General features: G+C 38.0%; 1 protein-coding gene across 1 annotated transcript in view; it reads left to right on the top strand.

Annotated features, from left to right (window-relative positions):
* The first annotated feature begins 10,279 nt into the window (after nt 1-10,279).
* The window catches only part of C5 (complement C5), a 75,365-nt gene continuing 69,218 nt past the window's right edge, over nt 10,280-16,426 (top strand). The window contains exons 1-3 of the mRNA XM_042678693.1: nt 10,280-10,372; nt 12,430-12,622; nt 15,292-15,454. Coding sequence (XP_042534627.1) covers nt 10,308-10,372; nt 12,430-12,622; nt 15,292-15,454 — 421 coding nt within the window. The 5' untranslated portion in view covers nt 10,280-10,307. The remainder of the gene's footprint in view (nt 10,373-12,429; nt 12,623-15,291; nt 15,455-16,426) is intronic.

The raw sequence follows: 16,426 nt of genomic DNA, 5'->3' as shown, positions 1-16,426 counted from the left end.
GAGTTACTGTAAGTTAACCTTCATTCTATGTTGTAATGATCCGAAAAAGGGGGCACTGATTAAGCTGAGCACTTACAGGGTCTGTGCAGTATGCCATATAAAGCATTTTGAAAATAGGATATTTAGCTTCCAGAAGGAAATTCCTACAGCGCTATCTTCAATTATCGGAAGGTTTCTTGTATATTTAAATGTGTGTGTGTGCGTGTAAGTGCATGTGCACGTGTGCTCGGGCTTGAACTCAGGGTCTGGGCCCTGTCCCTAACTTTTTGTGCTCAAGGCCAGTGCTCGACCACTTAAGCCATTGCTTTACTTCCCAGCTTTTTTTTTTTTTTTTGGTGTTTAACTAGAGATGAGAGTCTCAAGGATTTTTCTGCCCCTGCTGGCTTCCAATCATGAACCTCAAATCCCAGCCTCCTGAGTGGCTAGGATAGCAGTCTGAGCCAGTATATTTAATCTATTTTTACTCAAAAAGTTCTGATCCCAAAGTGCTAGTTTGAAAGATTAGGATTTATCTTAGTTGAAGGAAAAGGGTATTGACCACCAAATGCTAGTTTCAGGAGACCTTTCAAACCACATAGTATGAACTGGAATCCTCCGTCATCCTGGAGTAGTTGCAAGGAAAGGCAGGTCAGCTTATGGCTATTGTGGCTAAGAGCTCACTTGGCCATGGAAACCAAGAATGCCTTCAGATTCTTTCTCAGCCTGAGATGTTACACCTGATCAAGGGTAACTGGTTTGTCACTATTTCAGCTGATAAATACAGACATGCAGTGCTAAAGAAATGCTGTTACGATGGCGCTCATCGGAATAAGGATGAAACCTGTGCCCAGCGTGCCGCCCGGATTACCATAGGGCCACGCTGTACTAGAGCTTTCAGTGAATGCTGTACCATCGCAAAAGAGATCCGAGATAAGGATACTTTTAAAGAAAAACACCTCCATTTTGGACAGTAGTGTAAGTATTACATTTTCAGGGTATGGGGGTATATAGCTCATGGGTAGAGCATTTGATTGCAGATTAACTATTACATTTTCTACTAGAATTCTGCCCAATACCAGTAATTTTTGTATAACTTAATACTTTTTTAAAAAGGGCATTTTCATGCTTTCATTAAAATTCAATATTGAAAAGTTGAAACTTAGACATACCCGTAAGGAAAAACGTTATCCTTCTTGGAAATCCATGCAAAAGAGGTGCAGAAGAAAGCAGACTACAGAAACCCAGATTCAAGACCCAGTAAAAAGCTGCAGCCAAGTTACTGTGTAAACTTAAACAATTCTTTTTCTTTTTTCTTTTCTTTCTTTCTTTATTTTTTTAATGAGCTCTTTAGCTCAAGGCTAGCGGTCTACCACTTGAGCCACAGCACCACTTCCACTTTTCTGGTGGTTTATTGGAGATAAGAGTCTCATGGACTTTCCTGCCTGGGCTGGCTTTGAACTGCGATCCTCAGATCTCAGCCCCCCGAGTAGCTAGGATTACACGTGTGAGCCACCAGCGCTGGGCTGTACTTTTTAATTCTTTTGTCTCTTCTATATATCATCTTTAAGATACAAACAAAGACAGGCACCTCCTGTTTTTACTGCAATCATTTTGTTTAAGTTTATATCTCTAATATTGTCCATCTCAGTGAATACATTACTACAAAAATATTTGCTATGTTAAGTTATCCAAATCATACTAACAGTTATTTATTATAAAAAAACTTTGTGTTTAGCTTCCTTTAACACATAGCACCATGTTAATGACTAATAAGAAGTATGAAAATGTAACTGTAATGGGATACTGTTAGAGAAAAAGGAATGTTATTTCAGGCATTTGGTGATCTAGACTCTGGTAATAGCTGTGCCTAGGACAAAGAACTTAACCTCTCTGAAAAGCAACTAAAGCAAAACAGAGATGGGAGTGTGGCTAAAGCATGCTAAAGCATCAGGCCCTGAATTCAAATCCTAATACTGACAAGCAGAAAGAGAGAATACTATGAAGTTTAAATGAAATAGTAAAAATTGAAAATGCCAAGAGATCACCTCTGAGTTATTATGGAAGCTATACAAAATGAGAGCTGCTTACATTTACTCTAGAGAGCCCTAGATTACTAGATATTTTTTGTTGTATTGGTCTATGGATAAAGTGCTTTAAAAAGTTACATTAGGCTGGGGAAGTGGTTTAGTGGTAGAGTGCTTGCCCTACGGTGCTTGAAGCCCTGGGTTCAATTCCTCAGCACCACATAAAAAGAAGAGAACAGGAGTGGTGCTGTTGCTCAAGTGTTAGGGTGCTAGCCTTGAGCAAAAGAAACTCAGGGACAGTGCCCAGGCCCTGAGTTCAAGCCTACCAAAAAAAAAAAAAAAAATCTCATCCAAAATGCAGGAAAATCTCATTCAAAATGCAGGACTGTAATTTTTTTCAATCTCAGTAATTTGAAAGAAATTCTTATTATTTTGAAAAACTTAACAAGGATATCTTATTGTCTTTCAGAGTAAGGATTCACGAAGATGTCAACTTCTTTCCTCTCCTGGAATATACTCAATGCCATTATTAAATGCTTTAATTTTTAAGTAACGCACATATTTTCTATGCTGTTAATTTTACTAAGTATCAGACAGCAAAATCAAACTTAAAAATGATGGTGATACCTTTTCATTGTATTTTTGAAGCAAATAGCCTTGGTTGCATGTGAAGTCATTTATCGCATTTTAAATTTATTACCCTTTTTCACAAATGAGAACAAAGTAGCTAACACTAAGTTCACCAGAACAGCTAAACCACCAATCCTTACTGTACCCAAGAAGCCTGCCCTTCACACTCTTAGAAGTCAAGACCCATCACATATGACCACTGTGAAGATTCTGAGTGGAGAGTCAGGACCATGTTGGATAGTGCTCACTGCTCTGTGCATGGCCCTGCCCTAGAAATATCTGTAATTACTTACCATACTGGGTCACCACAAGGTGATGGTGCGAAGAAATGAAGGCCCCTAAAATGACATCATGTTATAAATATAATTGTTTCAATCAGAATGCTGGAGATAATAAAGTATTTTTCACTCACGTTGATAAATTCTCATTGATAAATTTTTTTTCTTCCAAATGGCTTGCAATTTAGTCTTCGATTTACTCATTTGGTCTGTTCTCTATACTGGGTAAATATTACTAGAGTTTTCCTTTTTAATTTTTATTTTGATGAAATTATATTCATCAACACAATATAATTTTTTATCAAGACTTTGTTTTTTTTCCATTTAATTTTGTCTTATTAGAAGTGCAGCTGTTAGTTTTGATATTTTTGGCTACCTATTATATGACAAGTTTAATTTGAAGGTTTTCTGTACAGATATGAAAATATTCAGGTTTAAGATATGGCAGAGGTGTGTAATTAAGTGGTAGACCACCTCCCGAGTCAGTGCCAGCTCTAGGTTCAAACCCTAGCATTTAAAAAAAAAAAACACTTAAAAATGATTTAATACATCATTTTGACTTGAACACGTTTTCTATGTGTCTTTCATATGGTCCTTTTTACTATGTTTGTTTCTCATAGTAACATTTATTATGGACTGGAAACAAGAAGTGTATTTCTTGAACAAAGAGCAAGATGAATACCAAGATGAATAAATATAACTAAATGGCTTGGAATGTCTTTGGCATCAAAATGTCATGCTTAAACTATTCAGCTTCAGTTCAACATTCTGTATGCAATAAGGCAGCGAACTACAGACAGTATCCGGGCAGCTTCCTGTCTAAAACACAATTAAGAGATCATTTGGGATTCAAAGAACATTTTTATATCTTCAGTAATGTCACATATTATTTAGTAGATGAGTAATGCCAAAGCATGAAGAGAGTTGACACAGGCTAAGAAGGCCTCACTAAGGAAGAAGTACACGGAGATCTTTAGGACAAGAAGCCAGTTGTGTGAACATCCAAGAATGAGAATATTAGGCTAAAAAATTCCAGAAGTCTTACAGGAATAAGCTTAGTGGGTTTGCGAAATGAAGACTTTATTATCAACTTCTGTGTTTCCTACACATGAATTTCATCTTGATAACAGAAATAGATCCTTAACAGTAGAGGGAGACATAAATACCCAAAAAAATCATTTTGATGCTGTGTATCCAAAATTTTGATCTATATCCATTAAAAAAAAATGTTGATGACTTCTAATCACAATATGTTGATAATACTTTACAACATTAAATTTTTTTTATTTGTTTTTTTTGTCGGTCGTGGGGCTTGAACTCTGGGCCTGGGCGCTGTCCCTCAGCTCTTCAGCTCAAGGCCAGCGCTCTACCACTTGAGCTACAGCGCCACTTCCGGTTTTCTGGTGGTTTATTGGAGATAGGAGTCTCACGGTCTCTCCTGCCCGGGCTGGCTTTGAACCGCGATCCTCAGATCTCAGCCTGCTGAGTAGCTAGGATTACAGGCATGAGCCACCAGCGCCCGGCTTTACAACATTAAATTTTAACAATAGTGCTAATGGTTTACATCTATTTTGATTGAATATAGATGTTATGCTCTTTTTTTAAAAAAAGTTTGTTCAAGATCTTACAACTTCATAAAGGTTCAAATCAGAATTTAAACAAAGGCAATTATACTCAAAAGCTATACTTTCAACTATGTGAAGTTTGTTTCTAGGTAATACTTTTAAGCTAGTGTTTAAAAATAAGTAGTAGCCGGGCGCTGGTGGCTCACGCCTGTAATCCTAGCTACTCAGGAGGCTGAGATCTGAGGATCGCGGTTCAAAGCCAGCCCGGGCAGGAGAGACCGTGAGACGCCTATCTCCAATAAACCACCAGAAAACCGGAAGTGGCGCTGTAGCTCAAGTGGTAGAGCGCTGGCCTTGAGCTGAAGAGCTGAGGGACAGCGCGCAGGCCCAGAGTTCAAGCCCCATGACCGACAAAATAAATAAATAAATAGTAGCCAGGTACCAGTGACTGAGGCCGTAATCCTAGCTACTGAGATCTTGAGGCTTGCGGTTGAACAGCCTAGCAGAAAAGTCCATGAGACTTTATCTCCAAATTAGCAAAAAGACAGGCTAGAAGCGTGGCTCAAGTGGCAGACGGCTAGCCAAACAACAAACCAAGGAAGCATGAGGCCCCGACTTCAAATCCCATTGTCAGCAAAATAAATAAAGATGATATTATTTAGCGGTTTTTTAAAATATCAATTAGTATGGCCCCATGTATCATGCCTGTAATTCTGGTTACTATGGAGGTAGAAGTTGGAAAGATCAGTCATGATCAGGGCCAGTTAGTGAGAACACTCCCCTCCCCTCACTCGACCTCCCCAGCCATGCCAGATATATGTAAGGTGAAATGATCAGGGTTTGAGACCCTACCTGAAAAATAACCATTAGAGACAAGAACTGGATATGTGGCTCGAGTGGTAAAATGCCTTCCTAACAAGTGAGAGGCCCCGAGTTCAAGAAAACTTTAGAAGTACAGAAATTCTTTAACAATTCTACTTTTTAATGTTGATTCTAAATTTGCTTCTCTGTTCACAGAGATGGGCACAACACACTTAAGAAGTAAAGGGCTATCTTGATGAATAGCACATGCTATCTCATGGCTTTTCTGGATGCCACTGTGTAGAATTGTTAAAACCATGTTGCATTTTAGAAAAGGACCTGTGACAAGAAAAAGGTGTCACAATTTTTGAATTATTTTCTTGTAAAGGTGGTGTACAGAGAGGTTACAGTTACATAAGCAAGGTAATGAGTACATTTCTTGTTGAACATTGCTATCCCCTCTCTCATTTTTCTCCCACTTTTCTTCCCCTCCCCTCCCCAAGTTGTAAAGTTCATTTCCAACATGGTGAGTGTCTTATGAGTATCATTGTTGCATTGCTTCATCCTTGGTCCTTTGTCTCACCATTTTTTAAATTCCCCTTCCCTCCCCAAATCAGATAAACATATATACAAGACACAGTGTCCCAAAATAGGTCAGAAAAGAAATTTACATCATTTTCATATATAGACTGTGGGCCAAATTTCTCCATAAATATATGGTCAACAGAAAATGAGGTGCTTTTTTTTTCTTTAATTTGCTTTTATTCTAGGAATAAAAATGAGTGTTATTCTAGAATATCAATAGAATTAGAAATTAGAAATAACCACAGGCCAATGAGCACTAAATATAGATAGTATAGTATAAACCTACTGCTGTGAGTATTTATTAATAAAAACTCATAATATATTCAGGTCACTAGAGTTTGGTAGGTGTGATCTTATGACCTAGAAAGAGTGAGAGGAAAAGTAAAAACAGGTGGGGGTTCCATTATTCCCTTCAAGAATACACCCCCAAATACTTAAAGACCTCCTACAAGGACCAACCTCTGAAATTTCCACACTCTCCCCAGTGGACTATCACGCTGAGAAACAAGCTTTTAACACTTTGAAGAACATTCAAGAGCCAAACTATACCTGTTGGTTTCTATTTTGGCGTGATCACTCAAAAAAAAAAAAAAATCCGCCTGGATTTGGATAAATTGGTAGAGGAAAATAATTGGAATGAAACAAATAAGCCAAGAGACTTGATAGGGATTGTTTGGTAGTCAGTGTCAGTGGTTTGTCAACCATGTGTCCAGGGATCAGAGGGTACGCTTGCAGCCTTCTCAAGGGTTATATGGGAGTGTTGCACTTAGAAGAGAATGGATAAGTAGCAGGGATATCCCACTAAATAGCTAAATAAACTTTATTTTGAGGGGAGAGGGCAGCACAAAGAATTGAACTTGTAGCCTTGCAGTTGCTAGGCAAGTGCTCTACTACTTGAGGCACAACCCAAGCCCATTTATTTAGTTTACTTTTCACATAGGGTCTCCTGCTAATTTTACCTGAATGGGACTGTGTGGGTCTGATGGTCATTCTATTTCCACTTCTGATGTACCGGGGATTGCAGGCATGAGTCCTCACACTCAGCCTGAAATGTAGTTTAAAATACACTAAAATTTTCTCTCCCTCCTTTTTCCTTTCCCTCTCCCTCTCCCTCTCCCCTGCTCTCTTCCTCTTTCCTTCCTCTACCCAAACCATCTATAAAAGGCATTTACTTTTAAGTTTTCCCAACGTGATATCTTTTGCACACTGATGTTAAGAGAAGGCTCTTTTTTTTCTTTTTTGGTCCGGTCATGGTGCCTGAACTCTGGGCCTGGGCACTGTCCCTCAGCTCTTCAGCTCAAGGCTAGTGCTCTACCACTTGAGCCACAGCGCCACTTCCGGCTTTTTTCTTTTCGCTTATGTGGTGCTGAGGAATCGAACCCAGGGCCTCAGGCATGCAAGGCATGCACTCTACCACTGAGCCACCTTCCCAGCCCCAAGAGAAGGCTCTTAAATAGACTTAGAGTGAGTGTGCTGGCCTCTGCAGTACTGGTAGTATTCCATGCATAACCCTTACTTTGGTGGATATAATGCATTGATGGTGGAAATAAAGTTCATAAGAATAATGTAAGGCCTGAGACTAGGGACTTGATCCCAAAAGCAGACTGAAGGAGAAATGTTGTGTAGTCCTCAGAATCACCCCAGGGGCTGTCTACCACTTATGGACAAAATAACTTCCATGATTTTTCAAGCCTCAATTTAGAATGATTTAATTCTAAGGAGATGGCCTTTGTTTGTCTGGTAGCCTCTACACTACTTAGAAGAAGTTCATGAAAATTAAATGGAGCAATTATGAGCCATATCTCTTCTATGCTGCTCATGTAGGAGGCATCTGAAGTTAAATATATGAAAACAAAAACTTACAAGATATTACTTTTTTGATTTCTAAATTTATGACTCATGACTATTGCTTGCCTCCAAGTTGTTTCCAAATAAAAGTCATATACTAGCTGGGTACCAGTGAGTGGCTCATGCTTGTAATCCTAACTACTCAGGAGACAGAGATCTGAGGATCATGATTTGAAGCCAGACTAGGCAAGAAAGTCCATGAGACTCATATCTCCAAGTAACCATCAGAAAGCTGGAAGTAGTGTTGTGGCTCAAAGTGGTAGAGCAAAAACATTCAGGGACAGGGACCATGAAAATTTCTGTCAGACCTGAGTGTCTTCTCTTTTAGAAATGCAGCATTTGTATTAAAAAAATTAAGGGGCTGGGAAGGTGGCTCAGTGGTAGAGCGCTTGCCTTGCATGCATGAGGCCCTTGGTTCAATTCCTCAGCACCACATAAGCAAAAAGAAAAAAGCTGGAAGTGGCACTGTGGCTCAAGTGGTAGAGCGCTAGCCTTGAGCTGAAGAGCTGAGGGACAGCACCCAGGCCCAGAGTTCAGGCCCCACGACCAGACCCCCCCCCAAAAAAAAATAAATCATATAAAAATATAAAAGTAAAAAAAATTAAAAGACATTTTCAAAGATGAAGAAAAACACACTTTTGAGTGACATTGGGAAAACAGAATTTTTAAGTTGAGAACCAATAAATTTCAGCTCTTTTGAGGACTTTTGAGATCAATAGTCCTTCAAACATTTCCCAGCAGATAAATAATGTTAATAGTTTGAAAATACCATTCATTAGTATTTACCCTACAAGACAACTGGGCTTTTTTTTTTTTTTTTTGCTGGTTGTGGGGCCTGAACTCTGGGCCTGGGCCCTGTCCCTCAGCTCTTCAGCTCAAGGCTAGCGCTCTACCACTTGAGCCACAGCGCCAGTTCCAGCCTTTTCTGCTTATGTGATACGGAGGAGTTGAACCCAGAGCCTCATGCATGCAAGGCAAGTGCTCTACCACTGAGCCACCTTCCCAGCCCCTGACAACTGGGCTTTTTTGCACTTAAAATTCAAGTATTACTTAGGTTTCTTGCTCTCTCTAGTTTCTTTTCCCGAAAATGATGGCAAAAGAACTTTGTTTGTTTTAACTTCACCCATCTTTCACAACCCAGCTTAATCATTCTACAGATTTCGTTTTAGAATAAGTAGGCTAGATGGCCAGGCAACACAGTGGCAGACTTTTTCCACTTCAATGTTATATGTAAAAGATATGTTTAGTGAAAGTAATATATCTCCAATTTTGTTTTGTGTTCCTTACTTCCCTGTAATAAATTTAGGACCTGGTTAACTCAAAGCAAGAAATGCCAATGTGAGGGCTGGGAAGGTAGTTCAGTGGTAGAGTGCTTGCCTTGCATGCATGAGGCCCTGGATTCAATTCCTCAGCACCACATAAGCAGAAAAAGCCAGAAGTAGTGCTGTGGCTCAAGTGGTAAAGTGTTAGCCTTGAGCTGAAGAGCTGAGGGACAGCGCCCAGGCCCAGAGTTCAGGTCCCACAACAACAACAAAAAAAAAAAGAAAGGAAGAAAGAAAGAAAGAAAGTAAGAAATGCCAATGTGACCATAAACATCTGATTTGTACAAACATGGTTTATTAACATTTATTGATATCTAATTTATTACTTTAAAATAGAATACACGTTACATACTAAGGTAGAGAAGAGAACTAATAAAAGAAAGATATAAGGAAAAAGTTGGTGATGAAAGAATAAATTTAATCACAAATCTTTAAGATAAATTTTTATTATTTATAAATTATTATTTTTTATTTATAAATTGTTAACAAGACTCCATCATCATGGGAAATTTTGTTCATCTAGTGCTCTTACATTAAAATGATCAAAAACCCTTTCTGAAATGAATGACTTTAAAAACATGCTCCATGTCTGAAACAATGCAAACTTTGAATGTTATTAAATTAATAGATATTGGAAAATATGTTTTTTTCATGCTCAAAACCATGCTCAAAGAGAACACCTCAGAGCAAATGCCCTTGTCTGGAGAAGAAAGGTCAGAGGCAATTCAACTTTCTGGTTTCTAGGGTTGAGCCATTCTACAGGGAGAAAAACTCTTTAGAATACTTTTATTATTTGTATTAGTAAAATTAAATCTTTTGAGGGATTAAGAAAATGTCTCAGCAGCATATTGCTGGCAAAGTATGTCCAGGCCATATGTCCAGGCCTCAGAATGAAGGAAAGAAATAGAGAGTGAGAGATAAAAAGAAAGGAAGGAAGGAAGGAAGGGAAGAAAGGAATGAAAGAAGGAAAGGAAGGAGAAGGAGGGAGATGATAGGGGAGGGGAAGGGAAAGGAGAAGAGAGGGGAAAAAGGAGAATGAAGAGGGAAAAGGAGAAATAAGTCCCTTAGATGTAAACGCCTATAAAATAATTCCTGTCTTTATTTATGGACACAAAAGTGTGTTTGAGTTCCGATTTTGGTGTTCTTGCTTAGATATCTTTCTGTCATTAATAATTAACCAGAGAACAAATTTATCCAAATTCTTCAAGCTTAAGTTTATTTAAAAGAAAAGTAGCTTCAAGGTTTTATGCCCATGGTTTTGTACCACCTTCCGCCATGGTCCTTTGGGAGATATTTTGTTTATTAATCTTCTTGGAGAAAAGTTGGGGACAGGAACAAACGTAAGTAAAAGCAACCCATCTACATTTTATGACGCATGTTAGTTATAATATGTGAAGAAGTAAACTCAACAGAAATAACTTTGCCCAAATGAATAGATTCATCTCTAAATAAGAAAGCCATGGAAGCATTTTGATTTGGTGAATGGTGAAAAATGCGACAGCTTCTTTAAAAAATTATTTTATTGTAAAGATGCTGTACAGAGGGGTTACAATTACATGAGTAAGGTAATGAGTACATTTCTTGTTGAGCATTGTTACCTCCTCCTTTGTTTTTCTCCTACTATCCCTTTCCTCCCCACAGCTTTTATGAAATTGTTATTTGCAAAACTTCACACATTTATTCCAGTTTCTCTTCAATAAGTTACAAAGTATATTTAAACTTTGTTGGCATTGATAGCTTATTTGTATTTGCTGCTTCATTTTTCTTGGTGGCTTTCATGAATCTCACCACAGTTCAAATAGCTTTGAAAATCTATTGTCATTATTTCCAAATTTATAAGTTGATTCTTCACAGTTTTTGGTGTTATTGAGATCTTGTGCATTTTAAATTTTATCTTACAAATGATTTCTAAAAATGTTTTAATACTGAAAAGTAACTGGGTATTATCTAATCAAATATTTTCCCTTTTTCCCTCCCTTCCTCCTACCTTTTCCCTCCCTCTTCCCCATTTCTCTTTTCCTTCCTCTCTTTTTTTCCCTTATTTCTTTCTTATTTCTTCCCTCCTTTACTCCTTTCTTTCTTTCTTTTTTTTTTGCCGGTCATGGGCCCTGAACTCTGGGCCTAGGCACTGTCCCTAAGCTCTTCCACTCAAGGCTAGCGTTCTACCACTTGAGCCATAGCGCCACTTCCGGCTTTTTTTTCTTCTAGTTATGTGGTGCTTTCTAGTTATGTGGTGCTGAGGAATCGAACCCAGGGCCTCATGCATGCAAGGCAAGCACTCTACCACTGAGTCGTCCCAGCCCTCCCTTACTCCTTTCTTCCCTCTCTCCCTTCTTTTCTTCCTCCCACTCTCCCTTCCTTCCTTCTTTCCTTCCTACCTTCCTTTCTTCCTTCTATTCTTTCTTCTTCCTCTCCCCCTCCCTCCTTCCATCCCTCCTTCTTCCTTCCTCTCTTCCATTTTAACATGTCTGATTTAGGACAGCTGTTGAAAGTGTTGTTCTACTATGTTCGATTTAACTTCTTTTGATTTGTTTGTTTCATATCTTAGTAGTTATAAAAAGGGCTTTCGATTCACACCTCAGTTTATGAGCACAAAGCATCTTAATCAATTCACCCCTTTCATCATTCTCCTCCATCTCTCCCAGCAGATGTCAGACATGACATTAAATGTTACTTTTATTTTCATCACTGGAGAAAGAAAGGGGGAAGAAAAAAGAAAGAAGAGGGGCTGGGAAGGTGATGGCTCCATGGTATAGTGCTTGTATGCATGAGGCCTTAGGTTCGATTCCTCAGCACCACATAAGCAGAAAAATCCAGAAGTGGTGCTATGGCTCAAGCGGTAGAGTGCTAGCCTTGAGTTGAAGAGCTGAGGGACGGCACCCAGACCCAGTGTTCAGTCCCCATGACTGACAAAAAAAAGAAAGAAAGAAAGAAAGAAAGAGAAAAAAGAAGAGGATAACAACTCCATTTATCTTTCAACACAGGTTATTCTTTGCAGCAGTAATATAAAGCAAATGCTATTCTTACCTCTCTAAATGTAAACCCAATTCCAAATTGACTTTTCAGATCTTAATTGTAAGTTACTTTTTCTTGGAAACAATGCTGAAATTATCAGAGATCACAAAATAAAATTTGTTGTCATATTTTTAGACTGAAGTATGTCTATTTTAAATCAAATCTCAAACAAGAGGAAAAATAGATACATAAGAAGATAGGCAAGGGATGGGAAGGGGAAACAAAGGAGGAGGCTACAATGCTTGATAAGAAATGTACTCATTATCTTGCCATGTAATTGTAACCCCTCTGTACAGTATTTTCACAATAAAAAATTATATTAAGTGAAAAAAGAAGATAGGCAATATTAAATTGCTAAATATTTTGTTTTTCTATTCTACAGCTATGTCATATCTGCACCCAAAGTACTGCGTGTTGGTGCATCTGAAAATGTCGTGATTCAAGTCTATGGGTACATGGAGGCATTTGAGGCAGTAATTTCTATAAAAAGTTATCCTGATAAAACATTTACTTATGCTTCAGGTTCTGTTACCTTATCCCCAGAAAATAAATTCCAAAACTCTGCCATCCTAACAGTATGTATTTATCTTTCATTTTCTTTACATTTGTAGGGTATGTCTGTAACTATTTTTGTAAATGTGTGCATATTTCTGTACATATGTACAGAGACTCTAGGGGTTCATTCAGACCTGTGTTTCTCCAAAGTGATTTCTTGATTTAAAAAATTATCAATTGAAATTTCATAGAGAGCTTAAGATTAGAATACTTGTTTTTTGTATTCTTTTGAATTTGTTTTATAAGTCTATTTTTATTTTTAAAATATCTAAATATCATAAGCATAAGTTTATATCTAATTTTAGGTTTGCACATAGTTGAGACAAAGTATAATATATTTTAAAAAGTTGTGAACCCTGAGAAATTTCTGTAACATTTGAATTCTTTTAAGAAGGCGGTATAATGCTGGGTGCTAGTGACTTATGCCTGTAATCCTAGCTACTCAAGAAGCTGAGATTTGAGGTTTTCGATTGGAAGCCAGCCCATGCAGGAAAGTGTGAGACTCTTATCTCCAATTAACCATTAAAACTGCTGGAAGTGGAGCTCTGGCTCAAGTGGTAGGTAGAGTGCTAGCTTTGAGCAAAAAAGCTCAGGGACACCTCCCAGTCCCCAGAGTGAAAGCCTCAGGGTTGGCACCAAAAATAAATAAACAGATAATGAGGTGTATACATTACTTGTGTTTGAGAAACATTGATTTAAATAAATTCTAACCAAAATCCTTCTCTCAATAGGCTTTAAAAAAATAGTACTGGGCTTTGAGCTCAGGACCACTCACTTGCCAACGGCTCTACCACTTGAGCCACTCCACCAATACTTTTTCTGTTAGTTAATTTGTAAGATTGGCTCTGACTTATGCCTGGGCCATCCTGTACTGTGATTCTCCTATCTGTGCTTTCTCATATCATTGAGATGACAGGCCCATGCCATTATGACTAGCCACTGTGTCTCCCCTACAGTTCATATAACAAGTACATGCCACCCTATGTCTGGACATTGGTCAAGATGGAGGTCCACAAACCGATTTTTGCCCAGGCTGGCCATTAACTGCTATCCTTCAATCTTTGCCTCCCAAGTAGCTTTTGATAGTAAAATGTTCTCATCTCTTAACAAATACGCTCATCTGGGTTTATTAAACGTTAAAATTCATTTTCCCAAAGTGTTATTTGCAGTAAATAAATCTTACCTAGTAATGTGCAGGTAATCATGAGTCCCCCTTGTGGACATTGACCTTTAAATTTAGATCAAACAAGCAAAACTGAAACCCAACATTGACTTCCTCATTCTCAGGTTAGCCCCAAGTGCTCAGGTAACCAGGTGACCTGTGGCTGCCATATTGGACAGCACAGTCCTAGAACATTTCCATTGACACAGAAAGTTCCAGATGGTTAATTGAAAAAGCCAACAGAGTGGGAAGATCACAAATGTTGATACATGTCTTAAGCATTTAATTTCATCTTATTATAAAGTATTGTCTCAGTTGTTTGATGCTGAGCCATTGTTTCCTCTTTGAGTACATTGACTGTGGTGTATGTATTATAGCTTTAACAACTTGTTGCTGGTCTGAACTTGGTCTTTTGGATACTTGCAAACCAACCTGAGCACAGAAAATCTAAAGATCTTTTCCAAATATCTCTAATACTAATCACATACCTTGTGACTTGATGATAATGACTCTCAGCTTGTGTTTCCTTGAGCTTAAATTTTCATAGTAACCCTTGTTTTGCTTTTATTGCCTATGCTAATGTATGAAATTCACTTGCTACAGAATGTAAATAGGGTTAAATTGCAATTTACATGCACAAGTTTGAGCGTATACCTCTACTCTGGGGGAGCAGAAGGGTGTGATTTAATACAAAATTTAATACCTCCGGCCAGAGGTTGCTTGTATATGGAGAATGGAGAAGGCAGATTAACTGGCTGTCTGAGTGAAGGCAAGGTTTCTTATGAGTTTTTGGCAGTGGTTTAATTAAGCAGATGAAAATATTAGGAAACAAAAAGGTTTTCAATTGCTTAAAGCTGAAGTTTGATTATGATTTTAGACACTGAAGGAATTTGGGTGGTCTCTGAACCACTCTTTATTTGTTTGGGTTGGTTGGTGTTCTTTTTTAAAATTTTTTCTTTTTTCTTTCCTTATTATTATAAAGGTGAGATATAGAGGGATTACAGTTACATAAGTCAGGTCTGAGTATATTTCTTTTTGGATAATGTCAGCTTTTCTGTTTTTTTTTTCTCCTGTTTTTGATTTTGTTTTTGGTTTTTGAAACAGGATCTCACTGTGTAATCGGCACTACCCTAGAATTTGGAGTACTATCGTCTCAGCTCCCAGAGTGACTTTTTAAATGATCTCTCTCTCTCTCTCTCTCTCTCTCTCTCTCTCTCTCTCTCTCTCTCCCACACACACACACACACACACAGACACACAGATACACACAGACACACACACACACTTTTGTTCCAATGAGAGCCAGATCCTTCATTTCTTTTCTTACTGTGGGAGGCAGATGTCTCATTAATGTTATTGTCAAGGGAGGGCAGAGGAGAGAGTCAAGAATTTGTTGGAAACAAAAACAGGATTTGTTGAAAACTTTACCTAGCAGATACTCGCTACGTGTTGGTGTGGTTTTTAGGAAATCAACATGTTTTATAACCTCAGAATTATATTCCTTTTCCACCAACATTCTCTTTACAGATACAACCCAAACAACTGTCTAGAGAACAAATCTCAGATTCACATGTGTACCTGGAAGTGATATCGAAGCATTTTTCAAAATCAAAGAAAATGCCAATAACCCATGACAATGGGTTTCTCTTCATTCAAACAGACAAACCCGTATACACTCCCCATCAGTCAGGTAGAGTATAAGGTATTTCTTTCTTTGTGGGAAAATCAACACTATATTTATTGTAGGACTTTTTAACGACTAAAATTGAATGTGAACATATTTCCATCGTGCTTTTAAAACAGATGAAATTCTTTAATGACTTCTATACTTTCAAATATGAGTTTGATTTCTAAATAAGCTGCAAAATCAACTATTACTAATCTATCCTATTAGTTATTTCCAAGGAAAAAAAGAGCTTTTTGAACATATATTAGGACTTAAGCAAGGTATTAAACAAGTAGCAGCTAGAATTAAGATTACAGCTTTGCCCTTTCTACCCCTAGAATTCCACATAGACTGTTGACCTCTAGTCCCTTAAAATCTACCCATGGCTGATTTTTTTTCCCCACCCACATATATTTCACTGCCAAGCATACAGAAGGCAGTCGACAATTTTTGAAAAACAAGTCATGTCTTGTTCTAAAACTTTTATTGATCTTGCTCTGACACATCAGTACTGTGAAAACAAGATTCATGTTCTGACCTAATCACAAACTGGACATGTAGTAGTCATTGAAATAATAATTTTATTTTAGTTTTTGCTTATTTATTATGTACTGGGCTACGCAAAGCTACTATCTTTGTTTGTTTGTTTGTTTGTTTTTAATAGCTCACAGGGCTTGAACTCAGAGCCTGGGTGCTGTCGCTGAGCTCTTATGTTCAAGGCTAGCATTCTACCACTGTGAGACACAGCACCACTTCCAGTTTTCTGGTAGTTAATTGGAGAAAAGAGTCTTACAGACTTTCCTGCCCTGGCTGGCTTTGAATCACAATCCTCAGATCTCAGCCTAGTGATTAGCTATGATTACAGGTATGAACCACCAGGCCCGGCTCTGCTATCTTCTCAGGATAACACTAGAAGGAGAGAAAATGTTGTTTCTCATTCATGACTGAACTAAAGTTTAAGGGAATTACTTGTCTGCCTCAAGGTCACCATTGGAT

Source organism: Dipodomys spectabilis, unplaced genomic scaffold (genome assembly GCF_019054845.1).
Source record: "Dipodomys spectabilis isolate Male_0828 unplaced genomic scaffold, ASM1905484v1 ptg000046l, whole genome shotgun sequence".
NCBI lineage: Eukaryota > Metazoa > Chordata > Mammalia > Rodentia > Heteromyidae > Dipodomys > Dipodomys spectabilis.
Note: the sequence above shows the minus strand (reverse complement) of the source record. Positions and strands in the feature narration are given on the sequence as shown.